We start from the raw sequence: 24,488 nt of genomic DNA on the forward strand, positions 1-24,488 counted from the left end.
CAAATGTAATATAATCCACAGAAGGAAAACCCCGCTTTCCAGGAAGCAGCTAAACATTTGCCTGCCTATGGAAAGTAGTAAATGAGTTCTTATTTTGCTCTTCTTGCTGTGCAGATTTTGCTTTACTTATTAAACTGTTTTTATCTCAACCCACAAGTTTTTTTTCCTCTTTTACCCATCTGATTTTCTCCCCCGTTCCACTGCACTGAGAATGAGTGAGTGTCTGCATAAGACTGAGTTGCTGGCCAGTGTTAGACCAAGACAGAGGAGAGAAAACTTTCCCTCCTTCGCTAGGAGATTGTGGTGGGGGGAATTACTGCTGTAAGCAAGGCTTTTCCAGAACCTCAGTTTCAGTCATCAGCACTCTTTATGTTAGCAAACTGCCGGAGTACATGAAACAATTACGGTGTGTCAGCAAGATAGGAGCACATCTGATGAAGAATGAGGTATATTCTGTTAATTGGGTGTAATACAGAAGCACCGTTCTGCCTAAGTGTCAGTCAAGGCCTCCTCTAGTTACAGAATAGCAAAACATCACAAGCTTTTTCTTCAGTATTTTGCTGGTTTTTTTCCTCTTCTGTGAAGTAAAACTGTGAAGATGTATTTCAGGCTGTATGAAGGACAAAAATGACTACATGCCAAATTCTATTCAAGAATTGAAGAAAATGAGTATATTCTCCCTCTCCTCTTAATTTATTATTTTAATTTTTTGTTATAATCTGAGTTGACAATACCTTATGCATTTTAAAAATGCTATTTCTTAACCAAAAGCCTTATGTTAGTAGGATTTTTACTATTGTCACATACATTTCAAAGCTATTTCCCCCCCCTTGTTATTTGAGACAGTTTTCTGATCTAGAATTATAGTAGTTCAAAAGAATAAACTGTTTTTGTCTAGCATTCATTAAAGCTGGTTGCACTGGTTATAATCAAGTGGTGAGAAGTTATGTTGCTGATAATAGGAGCTTATCTTGGTACTGTGCAGTTTAAAATTATGACCTGTTACAAAAACTTATAATCGTGTTTATAGATGCAATAGAGATGACATATGAATTTTAAAGTTGAATTACTTAAGCCAACATTTTTGTTTAAAAGCTTTAGATGTAAAATAAATAAAGCCAGTTATGAAGTTTCAAGGTATTTTAGCTTAGGTGAGTTGAGGCAAAAGGTTTTTGCATTTTCTTTTACAAAGCTATGTTATTTATTTGGTATTTGTATTTCTTGCAAGAAGTAAATGTTGCTGTCTTTACAGTCTTTGTCTCATCTTTATCTTACAGTAATTTATCTTGACCAAGCCACTACTTAAATGTAAATGTACTTCACATTTTTTTACTGTGATTATAAGGGAGCTTATTAGTGTATGACCAACTGTGCCTTGAAGTCAGAAAGTAGTAAATACCAACGGTTCTCTGTACAAAGTGGCATGTGCTGCATAGAAGAATTAATTAGGACCAGCTGGAATGAATTATTGTACTTAAAGGTCATTATTTGTTTTTGTCCTTTAATATCCAATAATTTTCTTATGAATTTGTGTAACAATCTGGGGGGAAAAGATTAAACCAGTAGTGCATCAAAAATACTGTATTCTTTCTCAAATGTTTTGTTTGCTCTTTGATATAATAGGTGAAATACTACAGACACTTGGCACCTGATCACTTGCTTCAAATATGCCATCGACTTGGACCACTTCTAGAGCAAGAAATTCCACAAAGTGTCCCTGGAGTGCAGACATTATTAGGGGCTGGCAGACAGTCTTTGCTTCGTACAAACAAAAGTATGAAAATTTCATGAGAATTTTGAGAGTTCTTGATATTTTATACCTTTCCTGTGGTTTTGCATGAAAAAACCCATTTGCCTACATTTTTTGGTGTGATTTTTAACAAACAGGTTGCAAACATGTTGTATGGAAGGGATCTGCTCTTGCTGCACTACATTGTGGAAGGCCTCCAGAGTCCCCTGTAAATTATGGCAGTCCACCTAGTATAGGTAAGTCAATTTTATTCTGGCACTGCCATTGTAATACCTAACTCTCAAGGTGATTGATTATTGTGATGAAGAGAGCTAAGTAGTAGTTCTGTTTATATTTATCCTTGTTAGTGCCACATACCTTACCTTTAGTGTTTTTATTAAGATGCTGTGTTGCCGTATTTATTCTAAAGTTTTCTCTGAAGCTAATTTTGTCTTTGAAGTATAAAATTGAATAAAATATATTCAAACAATGAATACATACAAACAAAACTCTTTCTTAAAGATGTAATAAGGCTGCCAGTAGATAAATAATTAGTATTATAGGGCAGAAAGGCCTACACCCATTGTTAGGAAGAGTGAGTCATGTAGACTGGTAATAATTTCCTTTGGAAAAATTTGAGTCTTGTAGAAGTTATTCTTTTTGCTCCCTGGTCCATTCACTAATTTTGTAGCTGTCCTTTAGGTTGCTCTGCTGTGCTGTATCATGAAGCATGCATGTGCTGTCTGTACTGTTGAAAAACTGAAAGCTGGAGGTCAGAGGTATTCCAGCTTTTATTTTTAAGCTCTCCCATCGTCACTGAAATGTTCGTTGGCTTTCATGGTTTAAGAACAAAGATACATGTTTGTTTAGTTGCTAGAAGGATCAAGACGTGTGATATTTTAGAAGATTCTTTAAGGAGCACCCTTTTTCTTTTTTTCATGAATAGAAAAGGAGCAGAATCACTTGAATCTTTTAATCTTTCTCTATTGATGTCCAGTGAAGGGGGAATGATTAAGACCAAACTGTCTGTGTGGATTACACCAGAAAATTAGTGGGTTTTTTTACCAAAATGGTAGGTGCAGATAGATGTGCAGTGTTGGATGAGAGTGGGCAGAGAATATCCAGTTGATTGGCTCTGGATCAGGTGCAGCTGCTGCTGCAAAGACAAAGGTTCCTGTCTTGGAAAAAAAAGAAAAGACTGCAGATATATTGAGAAACTAATATGTAACAATGTATATGAAAAAATAGATATACATATACTATATATAGTATCACAGTATAAATATGCAGCCAGATGCTATTAGGAACAGAGACTTTTTTAATGTGGTAACTTGCCATGGCAATTTTTCAATCTCTAGACTCCTTTTGGAGGCTTTTGGTAGCCTCTAAGTTTTTAATGAATTTAAATAGGTACACATAACATATATAAAATATAAAATCGAGAGAGGTTAATTTGGGCTATTTATTTTTTTTTCTTATGTTGAAGGAACTCAAAATCAAATCTCAAAATACACACCATTACACTTTATCCATAGAATTATAGTTCTCTCCAAACAGCTGAAGCAGAACCATGCTACAGCTAAACTCTAAGGTTCATTCAGTACAGCCAATTTTGACTTGGTAGATGGCAGAGTATTTAGTGTCCTAGTAGCATTTCCATTTTAAAGCACAAGTTACATGCTCTCCATGATATTTCTGTAGATGCTTGGACTGAAGGATGAGAACATGGTTCTGCTTGCTGTTTAGAGCTGAGTTTTAAGAACCTCCTCAGGTGGTATAGGTATTGGTCAGAACTGGTTCAGTTAAACCCTAATGTAGCACCTGCATCCATTCAATGTGGTTTTGTTTAGAGCCACTAGCTTTGTATTCCTGTAGAGGGCTTTTTCTGTGTTGTGCTCTAGGTGTGTAGGAGAAAATTCTTGTTGCTGGTTAGAAAATTCCCTTCTTGAGTTGTTGTGCAATGGCTAGATGATTGTAAACTTGGAAAATCTTGGGCTATTTTTGCAAGGTGGCTGTAGGACTGAGATTTTTAATAGCTAAGATTTCTTTCATGGTTGCTTAGTCTTTCTTGTGAACAAATTTTAAAACATGTTGGAGGAATCAGAATGGTTGAGGACTGTTTTATGTTGTACTGTACCATACACTGTATAGTAGCTGGTGCATACTTTTTAAAGGGAAAAAGATCGGTGTATGATATCCATGGTAGCTGGAGTTGAAAGAAAGCTGTAGAGCTGCTGTGGTAGTGAAATGAAATGTTAAGAAAAATAACTTTCAGACTCTTTTTAGAGTAGAACAAGTCAGGCTTTCTAAATAAATGTTATTTTTATTGAACCTTTTGCAGAGCACTGAATGTTAGCAAAATTACAGTTATTTCAAATACCACTTTTTTCATGACCAGTAATTTCCTTTTCCAAACATTCATATAAGTGCTGGTACCTGAATGTTTTCAACTGTGAAGTGTATTTGGATTTTTGGGATATTTGGTTCAGAGCTGTATGTTAAAGAATTTGCTTTTGATTTATCTTATTCTATCTACTCTGATCTCTCAATGAAACCATGAACTTGAATGACATTTCTTTTATAAATTGAATTAGAATTTTTTTTTCTGTTTCCTTAAATCACTTCCAGTTTTCCCCTGGAAATAATGCATTTTATGTAAAAAAAAAAATATTAGAACCTATTATTTTTCAGGCCGTATGTATTTCAGGTAGATAATCTACTAATGTTTGAGGAACAGAAACAAAGACACTTAAATTCTTCTGTGTTGTGCAGAAAAACTTAACTTACATTTCAGTGAATGTACAAAGTTGGTAATTTATTTCCTAGCCTGATGAATCAATGGGTGTATGATGCTGATGGGGTATTATTTAGAATTATTTTGTGTATGTTGTGCCAACTGCCTTGTAGGTAACTGGTTTATACACAATTAAAATAGATTTGCACAAATACATATTTCCCCTGAAAACTACAGAATATCTGTAGAACATGATGAAGAGAAGTAAAACTTGAATATGGAGTAGTCTTTGTCCAGTTGCTCTCACTTGTGCAATATATCTTATAAAAAAGTTGCTGAAGTGCTTAATTAAGAACAAAAACAGCTAGGTCATGTGCTAATTTATTTTGTTAAAGGTCTCATTTTCTTGGATGCAGAAAGAGAAGAACTCTTTTTCAGTAATTTTTGGGAACTGCTGAAAAAGGAACAAACCTAAGCATAAACCTTTGAGAGCTTTGAGTTCAGAACTCTTGGGAAAGCTGACCACTCAGGTGTGAGGACCTGAATGAGACTGGCTGTTTGCCCCAAACAATGAAGATTTTTTTTTTCTGACCAGAAAAAATATATGCCTTTCAAAACTAATATTTCATGATTTTACAGAGTAAGCAACCTCAAGAAAATTCTGAGGCATTTTACACTTTTTTCACTTTGTTTATTAAGTGATGCTCGTGTTTTGGCTGTAAAGAGAATGCCAGGTTCTGAAAGCAGTGTAAATGTCTATTTTTAGAAATACAATAAATACTTTAGGTCTAACTAGCTTACGAGTACTGCGTGCAACTCTATTATTCTGTTAATTATAGGAAAAAAATAAAGGAAAAGACTGCATTTATATTAAAAGATCTGTGTAAAAGTAACATCTTGTTACACATGTTTATTCAAGTCTAGACTGAATTATACTTAAGTATAATAAGACTTGTTAGTATGCAAGAATAAATGAGCTATAGAAGTCTTATGGAACTTTGAGTAAAATACCAGTGGAACTATATAGTGAAAGTAAGTGGGTTATTACTGAAATCAGGGGAGTTTGGAAATGTTTGAGATTGTGTAGCTTTCATTTGTTTTTGCTTTCTGCCTCTTGAAATATCTCACCTCTTACCACTCTGAATTAGGAAGGGTTGGCAGTTGCTTTCATCAAGCAAATGAATATTATATGTGAAGTTTGAGATGTATATAGAATTTTTGTGTTTCCAGAAATACTCCAGTTAGGATTTGGTATACTTTTACCTTCATGATATGACCAGAGACAAATTCTGGCTTGATAGGATAGCAAGCTTAATCATTTTACTTGGTTAACAGTCATGTCCAAGTCAAGAGACTTGGAATACTGTATAGAGTTCAGAAGCTGAAGAGAAAAATGGTAGGAAGCTAGAAGTCAATTCAAGCTGGGTTTTGTTTTTTTTTTTTTTGGTCTTGGACATCTTTGAAGAAGCGGGGGGAACAAACTGAGTGCTTGATACATTCAGTCTTACTAGCTTGGAGAGTGAAAGGAGCTGTCTAGCAGTCTCTATTATTATTTTTAACAGCTCTGAATCCCATGGTATTCATTAGAGGCCTGCCTAGCCTCTTAAGTTAATGAAACTTGATTCAATAAGGGTAAGAGTTGTAAGTGAATTATATCCTTGGGTTATCCTTCCAGGATTCTTCTGAATCTAGTTCTATTTTTCTGTGAATGGAAGGGGAATGAACTTGGATTCTGGTCTTCAGAACAGAACTTCTATTAGTTAAATACAACTCTAGAAAGGAAGAAAATGAAAGATTGTGTATACATTTAAAAATTTAGCTTATACTTGGTACAAAATTAAATTTGATTTATTACTGACTAGTGGATAAGGCAGATTACTATCCCCCATCTTTACGGCATATTCCATATTCAAGGATAAGACCATGTAAATAAGGAGATAGAATTGATCACTTTGGTAAAATTAGAAAGTGGAAAGAAAACTAAGTGAAAAAAAAAAAGGACTAATACTGCTATATCAGTCAGACCTCCAAATTTATTTTCCTTTTAACAGATTGCTATTTTTCTTTGAGCTGCTTGGTCTATTTTGGGTGGGGAATGAGTTAGAAAAGTTCTGAAACTTTGAAGGCATTCATTTGGTGCCCATTGCATGCCTGAGAGGGAGAAAATCTATACTCTTGTAAGTTCCACTGAAAACTCCCACCACTTCACTTCCATTGGCTTTGTCTGATTTTTACATTGTTCCATGGGAAACCAAACAAATAAGGTGGTTTTGACTCTTTGAGATGTGTGGTTTTGAGATTAAGGTTGTTGGCAGCAGTGAATTCTGACAGTAGAAGCAAGATTTTAAAAAACAAAATTGCATTTTAGGTTCCTGAGTAACCCTTATTAAAAAAATGAATTTAAACTCTTATATTTAGAGCCTTTGTTTTTTAAATCCCATGTTTTTTACTCTACCTTGCTTGCTTTTTTTTTATCTCTAGAAATTAAAGATCCTGAGCAATATTTGGCCCTTCTTTCAAAGGAGGATTAGACTAGGTGATTTTTAGAGGCCATTTACAACTTCAACTATTCCGTGATTCTGCAGTAATGGAAGCTGGAGTTCTTCTGGTATTAAATCTGGTGAGGGATATGAAACAAAACATGAAGAGTTTTTATAGGTCTGTCAGCTGTAGGAGGAACAGTAGGTCCTGTTGCTGAATGGGGCAGGAGACCTGAAGTAGGATGAGAAGGAGACTTTGTAGAACTAAAGATTGGGTCCTCCTCATCTCTGTCCCTGGGCAAGTGATGAAGCAAATACTTCTGGAGGTCAATGTAGGAAAAGACAGGTACATCGTTAAGAGTTGTTGGCATTGATCTGTGAAGGAGAAATTTTGCCTGACTAGCCCAATAGCCTTTTAAAGGAGATGAGTGGCTTGGAGATGAGGGGACAATAGTGAATGTTATTTATCCTGAGTTCAGCAAGGCTTTCTGAACAGACTCCCATAACATTCTCAATGGCAAACTGAAAAGATATGGCAGAACTGCTGGGATCAAAGGGCTGTAATCAGCAGAGTTAATTCCAGTGACTGACACAAAAGCCAGTCACTAGTGGTGTACTCCAGAGGTTGGTGCAAGAGCCGGTATTGTTCAACAGCTTAATTAATAACTTGGATGATGAAGCAAAAAGTTTTGCAAACAGTTGAAATCTAGCAGTAGTGGATGATTGAGGAGGACCTTGACAGGGTGGAGAAATGCATCAACAGGAATCTAATGAAGTGTCACAAAGAGAAGAATGAAGACACAATGTGCCCTTGCACACAAGACCAAATCAGCATCCTGGGTTGCTGGAGGCAGTGCATTGCTATAAGGTCGAGGGTGTTCTTTCCTCTACTCAGTGTAAATAAGATCACACCTGGAGTGCTGGATCCAGCTCCTCAGGAAAAGACATACATGGACTGTCTATAGCTGTTATCTGGTCTATCAAAGGACCAGGAAAGTGATGAAGGGATTGAAGTATCTGTCATACAAGGAGGAGCCAAGAGACCTGGGATTGTTTAGCCTTGAGAAGAGAAAGTGTGGCACAGGCAGGATGGTGGTGCTAGTATCAATGGTTATAAATACTTGAACTGGAGCATGTGATGAAGATGGAGCCACACTCTTTTTATTGCATCCTGACATGGCAGAGGTCATCAACCAAAACTGAAATAGAGGAACTTCAATTTAAACATAAGAAAACAGGTTTGGGGGGGGTGATAAGAGCTCTGGCACAGGTTGCCCAGAGGGATTGTGAAATCTCCATCCTTGGAGATGTTCAAAACTGGACTGGATGCAGCACTGAGCAACCTGTTCTAGCTGACCCTGCTTGAGCAGGGGGCTTGGAATAGATAACCTTTCTAGAGGTTCCTTTCCACCTCAGCCATTCAGTGCTTGGGTGGTAGTAGACCATTTCAGCCTTGGAGGCTGGTCATATTGTATGAATATGAGCCCCGTTACTAAAAACTAGAAGCCACTTAATTTTGTTTGGAACAAGTTAGTAAACAATTGTTAGCAGCTTAAAATGATAAAATTTGTGAAAAAGTTTCAAAATGTCAACAAATTCACAGCTTTCTCTGACACTGGCTTTTACTGATTATTAAATATGAAGAATCCTGATTTTGAAACCAGAATATCATTTGGGAGTAAGTGGTGGTTTATCATACTGTGTTGTGCAACAACCACTTAGCAGCATCTGGTTTTTTTATCTGTTTTCAATTTTACTTATTTATTTTCAAAACAGGACCTTATGTGTAAGTAGCAGGCGGGCATGTAAAACTAAGTTAATATTAATTTCCTTGGTCAGCCAGGCATTGGGTAGTTTTTTCAAGGTACTGTCCATTTCACAGTGCCCTTCCAACAAGGAGCATGCAATCTCTCTTCTGTTGTTTTCTTCTTTCCAACCCTTCCCTTTATGTTGGTTGACTCACTAGAAGGCCCAACTAGCGTTCTCTAACCACCCTGGGATAAAGTATCATCTTCCTTCACTTCCTACACATATGTAGTTTGTGGCTCCCACTGCAACTCTTTCACTGCTTATACCTTGTCACTCTTCCTGTGATTAACAGCTTCGTTCATACTCACTCATTTGTGTGAGGCCAAGCAAAGACAGAAAAGTGCTAATATGGCTGAAACGAGAGAGAGATTAGACTTGCAGTCACAGAGGGTTCTGAATTTATTTTTTTTCCAAATGCAGTTAAATTCAAGCTAAATAGGTTGGAGACTTGACAAGTGTTGATGTAGCAACTGTTATAAAACCAAGGGCCTGTAATTTGTGTGAAGGCATTAATATTAAGAGTTGGTAATCTTTCTTGGCTTGGACAAGAAAAATCAATTTTGTTTGACTGAAGGAATTTGTGATGTAGCTATTTTTGATTTTTACCTGTACTCTGGAGGAAAAAAATAAATGCTATTGTGCTAGCAGAGTTTGCAGGTGACACATTGGAGGTGTCAGTATTTAAGTAGTGGGAATTTGTCAGTTAGAGAAATCAGGATAAATCGCTTGGCAAAATTGATGAGAGTAAATACAAAGGTAGTTAGATGGAAGGGATATTGAAGAACAATGGTGGATGTGAGAATTCTGTTTTAAATAACCAGAAGATACTCCCCAGTCTGAGAAGTCTTAAAAGTTATGTGCTTATGGATAGTGTCCAAACCTGCAGGAGATTGGTTCTTCGCCTCCCCTCAGCTAATTGCATGAACTTGGTAAAAAATTTCTTCCCAGAGAACATAAGTTCATAATACTGTGGAGGGATTTCTTTTCATGTCAAATTGCTTTTTAATTCACTTAGTTTTATTTTAACCAGTGCTGGTATTTTTGTACATTTTAAGTTTTGTTCAAGGCTAAAGAGTAAGACAGATTCCAGTCTTCCCATTTCCAGTGCCACAGTATTACCTTTTATTTCCTCTGGTAGGTTGATTGTTACTGAACAAAGGGTGTTTCACCTCTTGAGTTTCCCAGGGATATGTGAAATAGTAGCAAGTTGCCCCTTGGTGATTGGCATCAGCGAGGTCATTCTTAGAAATACTGGGTTGGGTTCTGCTAAACGTAGCTTCTTCAGTGTTAGCAAAACACTCCCAAACCCAAACAACCTGCCCTCACAAACCCCCTCAAAATTGAAGTTGATCCCAGGTACTTAAGAAGTTTTTTATAAATTCAGGTATATATTAAAAATTACATGCTTATGAGAAGTCATTTATTGTTTTATCCTAAAGAGTCTGCTTGCAGTTTTGTTTCATTGACACAACATCGCTAAAAATTAAACTTTTAGTTAAGCTTTTTTTACTTTTTGTGAGCTATTGCTTAATTTGAAGGCATTGAGAGATCCATTAACCATATCCATCTTACATTAAAAGTAGACGAAAGACAATTTCTGTGTAGGTTGAGGTTGTGTAAACTCATTTTGTTGGGATGAAGACCTTGATTCTGTTTGTGTGTGTGGACTTGTTTGGTTTCTTTTTTTGTGTGTGTGTGTTTTGTTTACTGAGGTTTTTTTTTTTTTAAATGTAGGATGATTTGTCAGATACCAAAACTAGATTTATCTTGTGCCTCAACTAATCTTGGTTTCCTGCTGTTCTGAAGTAGACTATTGGCAAGGAAAAACTTTGTCAAAAAGCAAATGCAACCACTAGTTTTCTAGTATGAGGGAAGGGTGAAGATATCGTAGAGCCTTAAGACAGCAGTTGCTCCTTGACTAAAAGTGCTTTGTTTTATAGCTAATAATTCCACTCCTTCAAAAAGCTTCTTGAACTAGGAAAACTCCCTTGAATTAGGGCCTGAGGCTAATGGACTTTGCACTTGGTTATAACACAAGAAGCTTGTAGCTCTTACAGAATAGCTACAATCCCACTGTAAAAATTGGCAAATCTGATGTAATTTGACCTGTGCTGGCTCATGCACCACTGTTATGTTGGTCTGGGCCAAACCCAAGAGGTGCGAGCGGTTTGTAGCTGTTGTGCAGTTGATACCAGGGAGCAAGTTTTCCAGGAGCCAGCAGCGCCGTTGTGGCCAAGGCGGCCAGTGGTATCCAGGGATGCTTTAGGAAGACCATTTCCAGCAGGTCAAGGGAAGTGATCTACTCAATCCTGATGACGTCAGTCTGGAGTGCTGTGTCCAGTTCTGGGTTCCTCAGCACAAGAGAGACATGGAGGTCTTGGAGTGGATCCAGTGGAGGGCTATGAGGATGATTAAGGGACTGGAGTGTCTCTCTCTGAGATAAATGGGACAGGCTGAGAGAGATGGGCTTGCTCGTCCTTGAGAAGCAACAACCGAGAGGTGACCATATCAGCGTCTGTAGAAGGGAGGGTGCCAAGAGAAATAAGCCAGGCTCTTCTTGGTGGTGCAAAGAAATAGGACAAGAGGCAATGGGTGGAAACTGATGCACAGGAAGTTCCACCTTTGTGGAATTATTCCTTCTGTGAATATGAGGAAGAACTTCCCTGTGTGGGTGACTGTGCACTGGAACAGATTGCCCAGAGAGGTTGTAGAGTCTCCCTCACTGGAGACATTCAAGAACCATCTAGGTGCAGTCCTGTGCCGCATGTTCTAGGATGACACTGCTTGAGCAGGGAGGTTAGACTGGATGACTGACCGTTGTCCCTTCCAAATTTGCTTTACATCTTCCAACACCATTCTGTATGTGCATGTTACATTATCTGCCTTGTCACAGTTCTGTAGATTATAAAATGTATCACCATTGCCATTCTTTGGTCTAATGAGGATATGGAGTGTAACTAATGTCTATGTATCCATGCAGAGAAGTATTATACTTTGTTGCTTTATTATTGCATGAGTAGCAGTTTAAAATTAATTACAGTGAACTTAATTTTCTTCACTGACATTCTGGATGAAGATTTCCATTTTGTTGAAGTGAATTCTTGCTCCTGGAACGTGTTAGCTCTTAAACTTGAAAAAAAGGTCTCAAAGCTCTTTGAAACAAAGTTTTGTTAGTCAAAATCAGAATTTTCTCTAAGTTTGAGTAAATTAATTTGTAAATTTTTGTATGGTGGTTTTGTGTGTGTGTTTGTTTAACTGTAGTGGGTAGCAGGATTCTTAAAAAATAAGCTGTCTTACAAGTGATGGATAAATGTTTGAGTAGACCTCAAGAAGCAGATTTCCTTGGAGAAGATTTGAATGTGTGCTGACCTTCAATTAATAGCTATGTGGAAGCTTTCACGCTTTTTGTGTTTGAGGTAGGTTACTCCTTCATGGAAGCTGCCTCAGTACTCCTGAATTTGGGCACTTAAAGTTGCAAGTTGTATTGCATCTTTGTACTATGCCTTGCATTTCAATACTTTTTCCATGTCTGTATCATAGGCTACTTTTGTATGTATTTTTCTCTAACTAGGGCAAAATGAGATCATTACTACAGTAAGCTGTTCATATGTGCAAGTGCTCCAGTGTTGAAATAAATTTTCCAACCTTGTCAAGTATCTTAGTTTATGAATGCAATATAAATGTGTCTCTTCTTTTTTCTTTACCCATTTGGTAGTGGATACCCTGTTTTCAAGAAAACTAAATGGAAAATACAGACTTGAACGCCTCGTTCCAACTGCAGTCTATCAACATATGAAGATGCACAAACGAATTTTAGGACACTTATCTTCTGTATACTGTGTAACTTTTGATCGGACTGGCAGGCGAATATTTACTGTGAGTACAAAATCTGTATTTTTGTAAACATTTTCTTTTTTAAGTACACATAAGATGTCACCTAATTGCTTCCAAAACCTGAATATAGGATAGATACACTGATTATGAATGAAAAGAAGGTAATCCTTTGCCACTATTCCTCTCTTTTTTTTTTTTTTTTTTTTTTTAGTAGCCGTGCTGGTTTACATGCTACTAGACGTGATGGTGATAGCTGATCTGTGTAGTTCATTGGGAAAACTGTTCATTTTCCCACTGAACCTATGTAGGTTCTTTCTTCTGGGTTTGTTTGCTCTAGCAAAAACATAAGCAAAACAAGGAACCGCCACCACAGAATTTGATTAGGGAGTCAGAGAGAGAACAATCATGTGGTGTGTTGTAACAAATGTTGGTTCACAACAAATTGTTTTTATGAGATCCTAGGAAGTAAGAGAGAGAACAATCACATGGTGTGTTGTAACAAATGTTGGTTCACAACAAATTGTCTTTATGACAACCTAGGAATTTTTTTTAAATACTAGTGTTCTTAGTATTTTTAATTATTTGCTTTTTTTGTTGTTGTTAAGTCATAAATACTAGACAGATGTCTGAAGTCAGTACTGAAATTGCAGCTTTCCCAAGGAATGGGTTTTATAAAACCAGATAGGTATCAGTGTAATATTTGGATTTCTTGGTAAGTAGTCAGTTTCAGTAGAGACAAAGATTTCATAAACACACTTCATAAACACAGCAGATGCCAGTCCAGGATGCTTTGGCTGCATTTATTGCCTTCCTACAAACACTGGATGTAATTGATACCTGTGTGGATTGAGGAGCTTGATTGTGTCCTTTTAACCTCATGTCAGATAGCTTGAACAATGCGGATAGAAATACAGTTCAGGTTTCCTATTTTTCCTTGCAGTCCTAACTTCTAAAATTCTTTCAGAAGGCAGTTGTAAGTATAATTTGCCCTTTTGCCCACATACATCTTGCTTTGTCATGTGGGGAAATGAGTTGTTGAAGGGATGGGACACCTTGGAGTGTTTTGAAGAGGCAGATTTATTTGTTCACTTGTTATTTCAGGCATAGAAGAGACTCATTTTCATATTTCTTTTGTTTTCATCAGCAAGCCAAATCACAGGCATTAAAATCTTATGTCCTGTGGTTTATATGTGATTAAATTATCAGGAAAGGGGCTCTGTGTTGTGGGTTTATTTTGTATGTGACATGGCAGAATGCATTAGAGATTCTATGAGAGAAATTCTCTTGACTGTAACAGTAGTTTTTTTCCAAGAGAGAAGTAGAACAACCTGAAATAAAATGGAGGGTGGAGAGGGGCAATATGTTTCTGCAAGCCCAGAGTTTTGCTGGCATTCCTTTGCTGACCTGTGTCCTGGTCTAATTGCTTGAAAAAAAGTTCCCAGTTTAGATCATGATTACTTCAGTCTGGTGTTAAATAAAGTGGCCATAGATGTTGAATGTGGTTGCTGAATTTTCATTTTGGAGGGCCTGGGACTGAACTTCTTGTCTCTGCACTTAGGTAAATCCAGTGTTCTTCGTGTAGATGTTTAAGTGGCTGTTGGCAAATGGTTGTATTCCACATTTTGGTAAAGTCCAAGTTGCTGTAGCTGGCCTCATATTGTCAGTGGATAAACAGTCATGATCTGTTGTGTTGTAATTGCATCTATATAATGAAATGGTGCCAATTCTTTTCAATCTAGACCACTACAACTTCTAAAGTCTCAAGTGTGGCGTGTAAATTTGTGTGCATCTGTAGGGAATTGTTCTTGCCTTACATTTTTACTCTGCAGCCTTCAGTGTGATGGTATCTAGATAAATTGTTTTAGATTTATAATTGGTTCTAGAAGCTGCATCATGATAGTTTCCTGTTCCACGTGACATCTGAAGGATTGAAAGCCTCTAAATTCAAGCTTTTTTTGTGTTCTGTTTAGAATTAAAAGGAAAAGAAAGTGTTCTCAGCATCTCCCAGTGCTCATATGGGAGATGTTGTCCTTGCTAGAAAGATGTTACTTCTATTTTGCCTAAAGACAGTGCGAACAGGTTATGATACATTTTTCCTACTAGCCTACTTGGCCTGTATTGTGTTCATGTAGCAAGGTTGTGGTATTGGGGGGACTTCTGTGAGAAGCTGCCAGAAGCTCCCTGCTTGTTCAACAGAGCCAATGCCAGCCAGCTCCAGGATAGACGCGCTGCTGGCCAAGGCTCAGCACATCAGTGACAGCGGTAGTGCCACTGGGATAATGTATTTAAGGAGGAGAAAAATCCCAGGGCAGCTGCAATTGGGAGAGAGGAGTGGAAATATGAGAGAGAAATAGCCCTGCAGACCCTATCATGAGTGAAGAAGGAAGAGGAGAAAGTGTTTCAGGTGCTGGAACAGGTTCTCCTGCAACCTCTGGGGAAGACTGTGGTGAGGCAGCTGTTCCCCTGTGGAAGTAGAGACTTTGTATTCTGGTTCTACTGAAAAGCATGACTTGTAGAGCCAATGCAGGGTAATAGAAACAAATGCTGTCTTCTCTCGCTCCTGCGCTACTCAAATTTCTGACTGCAAAACACTTTTTTCCCCACCTTTATTTTCTTGTCTCTGCTGAGATTATTCTTTCTAGGGAATAATAAGCAGCATTGTGTAATAGTCTGTGTAAGATTTCCAACCCAAGATTAATCTGTGTGTTGCTTGGCAGTTTCACTTCATCCCACAAGTGTGTGTAATGGTAGGAAAATGAACCAATTTTACTCCATACCTTGGTAATGCAGTCATCAGTTCTCTCTCGGTGCTGAAGTTGTTTTAGGATTCACTTTTGACAGACGCTTTTTAATAGGTACATAATTTGTCGGAGTTGTAGATATAACCTTGGAAACATGAGCTGTGCTGCAAGCCAATGCCATTGCTAGTAGAACTGCAACAGTATTTTAAGAGTTGTGGATTGTCCCATTCAGATCAGATAGAAACACATGAATTTATTTGAACTCTTAATATTGATGTCTTGCTGAGGTGCTACAGAATGTACAAATTTACCTTAGTTTTTTTCTCTTTTGTTTTCCTTTTCCCCTGCCTTTTCTGCCCTGGCCCCCCTTTTCATTGTTGAGACTTGGCTGGCAGTCATTTTTTCTCTGCAGTGTAGATGTACAAGCTGTGCCTCTATAGTGACACTATAGCCAGCTGGCAGGGAGCAGACCCATTTTATGCTGATTTCTTTCCTTGGTCTACTGTTACTAAAAAGACCTCTGGGAACCCTCCAGGTGGTATTAGGTCCCACAAGTATTTTTTATTTTTTTTCCTTGCTGACCGTTTTATATCTTTCTGTGACTGATTTCTACCTTTTATAGTATTTGGTAGTTTTGGGTCTGCCATTCCCTCCTCCTAGTTTCAGGTCTCTCTTTTGAGCAGTGAGGCTATTATTTGCAGTTTTTACACACAAGCAAGCACATATACCCTTCTGTCTTGGCTTCTTGGGCTTTTTGGTGGTGACTGCATTTTGAGAAGAGTGTACAAGCTTCTTCATACTCTAGAATCTCATATCATGATAACAGAACCACATGAACAGATACTATCTTTCAGATAATTATAGCATCCTTACTGACAAACTGGTGATGTACAGGTTAGATGTGTGGTCTGTGAGAGTGTCAGTTTAGGGCATTTTCAGGTTCAAAGGGTTGTGATTAGCAGCACAGTGACTGCTGGAGGCCAGTCACTAGAGGTGTACCCCAGGGTTTGGTACTGAGACTGGTACTCTTTCATAGTTCCTTTAAGGACCTGGGTGATGGAACAAGAGGGTGCCTTCAGTAAATGCACAGAAGATAACAAAACCTGAGTGGTGGATATACAGTCATGTTCTAGCTGACCCTACTTGAGCAGGGAGTTTGGACTTAGACCAAAGTATCTTCTCACCTCAATAATTCTGTGATTCTGTCTGCTCATTGCTGTAGCTCAGACTGGTTGTGTACCCTGCTCTAGCACTCTGGCAGTCTAGCAGTTAGATGAGGCAAATGTGTTCCACAGAATCTCAGCATGGAAGTTTTATGCATAGGTAAAATAGTATAGGCTGTACCATTGTTCTTCTCACCTAAGAGGCAAAAAATATAATTATGAACAAGCTTCTGTAACTATTTCCTTTGCCTAGGAGACCTGGTCCTATTTTATAAAAGGTATGTGATAGTATTGCCATGCCTGCTGCTGTCTTTAAAGTGTAAATGCAGGTAAGCTTGTACACTGTAAGTAGATGGAATAGGAAAAACTGGTGACATTTTGCAAGGATGGTGTCACATTGTAACTTGTTGTAGCACCTTTGTGTGTCCAGTAGCAGATCAGTTCTCTGGATGTTAAAACCCAACTTTGTATTGCTTCTGATCCTAAGTAATTGAATTAAATGTTTACACTAAACCTTGTCTGTCAGCGTGTGTGCAGTGTTCAAATGTCATGGTATTGAGCCATGGTGTGGTGCAAATACCCAGACTTTCAGGAAGGCACAGGAATGCAATAAAAAATGGAGGAATGAGTTCTGAATTTTTTGTTAGGGCTGTGAATTCATTGTTACACGGGCAAGTAGCTGTTAGAATTGTGTGGGAAGACCAGCAAAAATTGAGTTAAGTATGAATACATAGATGAAGCCTCTTAAGTTTGTTGAGAAAGAGTGGTCATTTCAGTGTTTGTTAATGTGAATATTGAAGCAGGTTTGTAGTAGTTCAACTTAAAAATGGTATAGCTGTTCATACATGCTCTTTACCTAACTTATTGTGGTGAGTATGATGATGATGAAACTAGGAAGATAAGGAACATAAGTAGGTATAAGTGACAGACTGTACCAGTTCATAATTTACTTTCATGTTTAATGTAAATTTTTATTTTAATGTATTGCAACAGCTTCTTCAGTTTGTGCTGGGTTTTTGGAAAAAGTGTCTTACTAAAGCATAAACCAACTTACTGTAGGATTTGTGATCAGTATTATAAATTGGTATATGCTGTTGAGAATGTAAACCTGTGTTTTGAATGCAGTGTGGAAAACTGTTAAAAGCATGGGTGGGAGTATCTGCATGTCACTAGTTCTGTTTTTCACTTCACTGTGCTAACTCTAACATCAAAACAGCTAATGGTGTGGTTGAACTTATTTCTACCTTACTTCTAGGGATCAGATGATTGCCTTGTAAAAATCTGGGCAACTGATGATGGAAGGTTGTTGGCTACCCTGAGAGGGCATGCAGCTGAAATATCTGATATGGCAGTAAACTATGAAAACACCATGATAGCTGCTGGAAGCTGTGATAAAATGATCCGAGTTTGGTGCCTTCGAACTTGTGCACCCTTAGCAGTCCTTCAGGGCCACAGTGCATCTATAACGTCATTGCAGGTAGGTTTTTGCTTTGCAAAAATGAGTCATGAGAATGTTCAGTGTAATAAAAATGCATGCCTGGCAACTAAGCCCTGAAGTGAGAAGGAATTTTCATGGTATGCATTGTGAAATAACACATGTTTATTGTCAAAATGCTTGACCTTTGAAGAATGCCAGACATAATCCTTGTTCAAAAAAGTTTCATGGCACATATGGGCAGTTCTGTTTTGAAGTACCCCTCCTTTGCAGGCTGTGATTCTGAGCACAGGTGTATTGAGTAAGAACTGCAGTCACCGGGAGTACTTTGGTTTGCTTTTGTTTAGAGTTGCATGCTATTGTGCAACTTGGTTGGTGGGGAGGGAGGAAGAATCTGGACTGCTTTGGCAAGTAACTCAGAAGGGTGGTTCTGGAGGGAGTGACTGAGCAGCATTTTGTTATTTTGGTGTTCATTGTTCGTTCCAATCTGTTTCCCTTAAGTATGGTTTGATACTTGATTTTCTTTTTTTCTTTTTTTTTTTTTTTTTTTTTTTCCTTTTTTTGGTGAAATGAATTGTGGAACTTCTTAGCACATCTGGAACAGATTAACAGGAGAACTTTTTTTTCTTCCCCCTTTTCCCAGTTCTCTCCATTATGTAGTGGCTCAAAGAGATACTTGTCTTCGACTGGGGCAGACGGAACAATATGCTTTTGGCTGTGGGATGCTGGCACCCTTAAAATAAAGTTAGTTGCTATTTTATTTATTACTATTTCTATTTATGTAATTAAGAATGACGTACAAATACGGAGAAAAATTTGACTAAACGCTTTTCATTGGCTATTTCAGTATGTGATTGTTGGGTATGATCTGTTTCTGTTGTAGCTATAGCTTGCTTGCTTATCTATTAAAAACTAAGTTGATAATACAACATTTTATGGCGTGATAATGTATATCTGTTAATTTAGAAAATAAGTCTACTACTGAGGTTTTTTGTTTAATACAATGTCGAAGTTGGCACTCCTTTATTCTGATGTCATCTCTTAATCTCAAATGAAATGAAAATTATGTTGATATTATTGCAATCTAGAGTACAAAGTCCAGTTTTTAAGGCGACAGTAATATCCTAGTAAAAATCAGGATAGGATATTTTTGATGTTTGTTCTTTCCTTACTTATATTACCTTTTCATAGTTGCTCTTGGCTGTAACATGGCAGAAGGCAGAATTCTTGGACAGCCATGTATTGATGGCTGAAGTTGAGTATGAAGTTTCTGCCTTCAAAGATACTAAAAATGTTGTCAGGACTTTCCAATATAGTTTTTTAAAACCAACTTGCTCAGTAGCTTTCAAATGCTCTTTGCTCTTCCTTTATCACTAAAACCCATAGCTTAAAATTGGAAATGGATGGCTTAGTAATAAGTGATTTAGTTTTGACGATGGCATGTATTCTTCTGAATATATGCTTGCAGGTGAGTTCAATTTCCTTGTAGTTTTAGTAATTGCTGCTAGAATCTTTTCCTTGCAGTGCTGAGGTTATGCAGAGCTTGCAGGCACACTTGCATAGGTACTTTTCTAGTTGTCTGGGCCTTAACTATTTTGATGTTCTCTGGATGTTTTATCTCTCTTTTGATAATGTAAGTGAAGCTGTGTCTCAGGTTGTTACTCCTCTGCTGCCTAGTGCATGCTGTAATCAAATTAAGACTCCCATTTTTACTGAGGAGAGGAGGAGATAACTTACATGCTTATTTTTGTGTGAAGGAAAGGAGTTGCCACCACATTATTTTTTTTAAGATTTCCCAAGTCTGAGCTCTTGTTGACAAGATGAAATCTTTGTCTGTCTGATTGGTAAACCTTTTGAGCCCACATGTTTTTTTCTTTTCTTTCTTTTTTTCTCCTTTTCCTAAGTAAAGTTTTAGTCTGTGAAATTGATTTTTGAAATGAATTCTGTCATTAGAAAATAGCAAATCCTTGAGAGTTAGGTAGGTTATAATATATAATAATTATATATATAATTATATTATATATATATGTAATATATAATATATAAGGTAGGAGATAAATGTTTCAAAATGATGATTGATTGAATGAATCATGGAGTTGGATGGGATTTGTCTTGAGATAAAACTTAGGTAGGGGAAAAACTGGTTCCAGTTATAGTAGGGGATTCTGGACTAATTCCTTTCCATGGTGATATATAATTGTGGAACAAAAATTTTTAGTGAGGTGTGCTCAACAAATATTAAAAGTATAAAAGATATTTGAGTAATGCTTTCATGTAGAAGTCATTGTAATGTGATTAGATAGGGGCATAGAGAAAACAGATCAGTTCAGCTGTCTTGTGCAGCACAGCAAGGAAGTGGTCTGGTAACCTAAGTCACGCCAGTGATTCATGTTGTTTGACAACAGAGTGCAGATTAAGTTTTGAGACTGGAATCTTTCTACTGCTCTTACCTTCTGTTCCGGAAATATTTTTTACATTGGGTTTGAGAAGAGAGAGGAAGCCATTAAGCTGTATTCCTTCAGTCTGGAAAAAAACAAATGTATGAAGATGAGTCATGTACAGTCATGAGTGTGTTGAGGAGGGAATATAATGAGGAATTGATTGTGGGCCCTTATGGTTCTAGAAGGTATCAAATGGAAGTATCCATTTTCAAATTGGAAGAAGATGGTTCTTTACAAAACATGCAACTGAGTTACAAAACTTCTTGCCACAGGATATTATGCATTATGTGAAGATATTAAAAGGCATCACTGTGTGCTTTTTCTTCTTTTAGGTCTTTGTTTAAACTTAGTAGAACTGTAATGTATTTGAAGTAATTGATGCTTTTTAATCCGAACTAAAATGTGATAAAAATGTCTAAATAAGAAACAGGCATGTCTTTTGAGACTGGAACATAACTTTTTGCCACTTGTGATATTGAAACAGATGGACACTCAGACAAGTCTTAATTTCCTGAGTTGAACAGTGTACTAGTTCAGGGAACTTGTTAGTGGAAGTTTTATGTAATGTGCTAAGGTGTAAACTTTTCTAACTGTGCTTATCACGATTATTCTGGTAAACCAAAAAAAATTATACTGGAAAACTTGCATTCCAGTGTAATTTTCCGCAAGAAGGCTGCATTGCATGGCCAGTGCATCTCAGCAATGGGTGTATATTGTCATAACAGTTTTCAGTGAGGTGGTTGCACTTCTTACACACTTGAATCTGGTTCTCCTTCCGGAGCTGTGGAAGTGTGGCAGGTTCCCTCCACATCCATTCAGTTGTGTGCTGGGGGAAAACAAGTACTAGCAATATAAGAGCATCAAAGGAAAGAATGATGCCTGTTAATTTTTTGTCATAATACCGTTTTTTGAGGTTATTTTAAAAAGGTATGTTGTGTAGGCTATCTGGAAGAGAGTATCGCTGGTGAGGTGGGAAGTTTATCCTTCCTTTTATTCCTGTAGTAAAGAATACAGGCTTGTTTCTGTTCAATATCTCTAAAGAGGAGGAAAGCTGGCAGGGAAAATAAGATCCCTTACCATGGTTATTCAGCCTCTGAGCTTGCTGCCCTGTATCTTGATTCTAGTACAACTCCCACCCCAGGAAGGAGAAATTGGAGCTTTCAAGCATGACCACGAGTTCTGAGTAGTTCAGGTGAAGGATGCTGTAACATGCTTAAGTCAGAACTTGATTTCATGTTCCTCCTGAGCTTGACTGCAGCCTGCTCTGCAAGAATGCAATTGCTATCAGTGATGAAAGTGTGTTACTAAATTATGCAATGCTTCAAATGGGGATGGGTGGTGAAGTCTTGAAATTTTAGCTACTTAAAAGAGAAAATCTATATATCCCATCCCTGCTTTTTGTACTCAACACTACTCGAATCACCTGGCAGTGGGCAGCCTAACGATGATCATGTGGTTGATTGTCATTTCAAGAGGATTGGCAGTGCCATTAGTACTTTGCTGAAATTTTTCATGAAAAAGGCAGAGTTGGTATTGTCTTCAGTGGGCTCTCAAATTAAAAAAATCAGTTTTGTTCTTAAATACACTGAGTTGTATTTTCTAGTTTTTTTTCTTATCTCTGCAAATGTTTATTTTGTTTCGTTCTCAGATTGCAAAATTTCTTGTAACTCAGCTTTGCCAACAACTCTGCTGCAGTTAATATTATTTAATTAATAGTATGTCTGAAATTAAGGGCTTCCTATGTTGGTCTCCCATTTTTTTATAACCTTGTTAATTGAGGCATGTTCCGTTTGGGTCAGACATATGGCCCAGTCCAGTGATGTTGGTGACAGCTCTGTTTTGATGAACTGCAAAAGGACACATTACATTAGATTTAGTATCATAGGATGAAAGAGACATTGGCACAGCTGACCACAAAGTTCTGGTATTATTCAAAGGGAAGCGAGCAACCTTGATCACATGGTTCTGTGACTAGTGTGGATGCATGTTCTTTAGTGTTACAGGGGCTCCTGTCTCCTTTCCTTGAAGAGGTTTATGACCAGGCAGTATGTTGTTGCTGCAGGCAAGGAATTCACAGAATGTAGCCCAAACTAGATGGGAAAACAATTGAAAATTTAGGCAATCGAGTCTTACCCTGGATTTAGTCTTCTTTTACTATGCTGGGTGGTGATAGTAAACACAGGAGTTGGATCCTGCATCAGTTTACAGTAGGGAGGAGAGAGAAAATCGGCTTCGGGTCATCAGAAATTGAAGAATTGTGTGCTTCATTCAAGTTAAATGGAGAATTATTACAACTGGTCAGTGCATCACAGTTAAATTAGTTGCACTGCAAAATATTTGCCTATATATCTTTTCTGAGGAAGACGCTGAATTTTTTTTCTTCTGCCACCTGTTTGCATCACAAGTTTCCAGTGTTAGTCTGTTAGTGATAGACCATATGAACAAGGCAGCAGAACCGTCTCACAGATTTGGATAGAGGAGCTTGGTGTACTGCTTTTCTTCTTATCTATTTATTCTCCCATAATTTTAGAAAGAGGAAAAAAACCTCAGGAAAAACACATGCTGATTTTGACATTCCTGTTTTGGACAAGACACTGATTTCTCAATTATCATCAGTGTGATGTGATGCTTCTCATTTCCTTCCTTATGCAGAAGGCCCTCGATGTTAAGGGGACTGTTCATGTATCAGAACTCAGATATTCTGAACCTTTTTTATTATCTTAAGTTAGAGAGGTTATATCAAGGCATCTGTTTTCTGTGAAGAAGTCTTGCTTTAACTACTACGTGACCAGAGTTAAGCTAGTCTGCAGAACTTAGATTAATAAACTAATAAAACACTTAATAAATGCATTGAAAATATATGTAAAGTGAAACATTGTCCTGGATGGAACCAGCTTTTGTCCCCTTTCCATGCTTCACAAAAATACTGATTGCCCAACTCATTTTGCAATCTGTTTTATTGTAGAAGAGTGCCATAATCCCTTGTCTCCTGATGCCTTAAATAGCACACATTAGAGAGATGTAAGTTTGAGAATTTAAATTGGTTATCTGAACTAGAATGTAAGTGCATACTTGCTCTATTTTGCAGCTGTCCTAACTCCAAAGGCAGAGTTGACAAACAAGAGTGGAAGAAAACAACAGCCTATTTATCTATTTACATTTGTTCCAAATTATGTAAACTGGGTATTGAATTGTCTGATAGTTCTTGTTAGTATCTCAGTTAAGGAGGATTTCAACTGTTTTGTAGAAAAGATCTTTGTCCTGTTTAGTGTATCTTGTGAAGTTTCCTTGTCACAAATCTGCAGGGAGTTACCTTAAAACTCCTGCAGGAAAGGTCACAGAAACAGCCTATACCGAATGGATAATTTGGAGAAAGATTTCTTAACTGATATTGCTGATGTTTATTACTTTGTTTCATGCATAAACATCACCAAGGTTTAATGCTTATTACTTTCTTTGAGATAGCAATAACTGATTAGTGGAGGAAGATCTCTTATGCATCTACCTTCAGGTGAAATGAATTATACAGGCCATTTTGCTTTTAAAAGAGAACGTTTTGGATAAGTTCTGAATATGCATTCTTTTATGTTAGAGCAAATCTTTAGTGATGACACTCGTGGGTGTAGTGCTGCTGTTCTCTCGTAAGTTAATTCTTTGAGGGAAGATTGCAGATGGCATACTATGCAAGACCACCTACTAGTTTGAGGTTGCTGTAATCCATGAACAGAATTGAAATAATGATTGAAGAACTTGATCTGATTTGTTTTGGTTTTACACACCCTTAAAATGCCAGATCCACTGAAGCTTTAGTTTTGCTTCCATATCACATTCTGAAATGCCTAGAGAAAAGTGAGGGCCATAAAATAAAATCCCTTACAAACTTCTAACCACTGTCCTGACATTTTGGGTACTATTTGAAACTAGCCCACAGGGAACATATGATGTCATTTGAAGAAACTCTTATATTCTAATACTGTGGAAAACTCCAAATTTATTTAAATTTCTTTGATATCCTTGTCTATAAAGAGCACCTGTCTCTGTTTCTCTCTTGTAAAAGCAAGCATATGCCACAGGAGAAAGCCAGAACACCCAGCGGTTTAAAACAACATCATGGGCAGCTTG

General features: G+C 37.4%; 1 protein-coding gene across 2 annotated transcripts in view; it reads left to right on the plus strand.

Annotated features, from left to right (window-relative positions):
• The window catches only part of PHIP (PHIP subunit of CUL4-Ring ligase complex), a 107,819-nt gene that overhangs the window by 9,634 nt on the left and 73,697 nt on the right, over positions 1 to 24,488 (plus strand). For both annotated transcript variants that reach the window (XM_082277174.1, XM_082277173.1), the window contains exons 5-9: positions 1,624 to 1,774; positions 1,888 to 1,986; positions 12,468 to 12,628; positions 17,746 to 17,967; positions 18,569 to 18,669. In XM_082277174.1, coding sequence (XP_082133300.1) covers positions 1,624 to 1,774; positions 1,888 to 1,986; positions 12,468 to 12,628; positions 17,746 to 17,967; positions 18,569 to 18,669 — 734 coding nt within the window. The remainder of the gene's footprint in view (positions 1 to 1,623; positions 1,775 to 1,887; positions 1,987 to 12,467; positions 12,629 to 17,745; positions 17,968 to 18,568; positions 18,670 to 24,488) is intronic.

Source organism: Coloeus monedula, assembly GCF_965178545.1.
Source record: "Coloeus monedula genome assembly, chromosome: 2".
In the NCBI taxonomy this organism is placed as follows: Eukaryota; Metazoa; Chordata; class Aves; order Passeriformes; family Corvidae; genus Coloeus; species Coloeus monedula.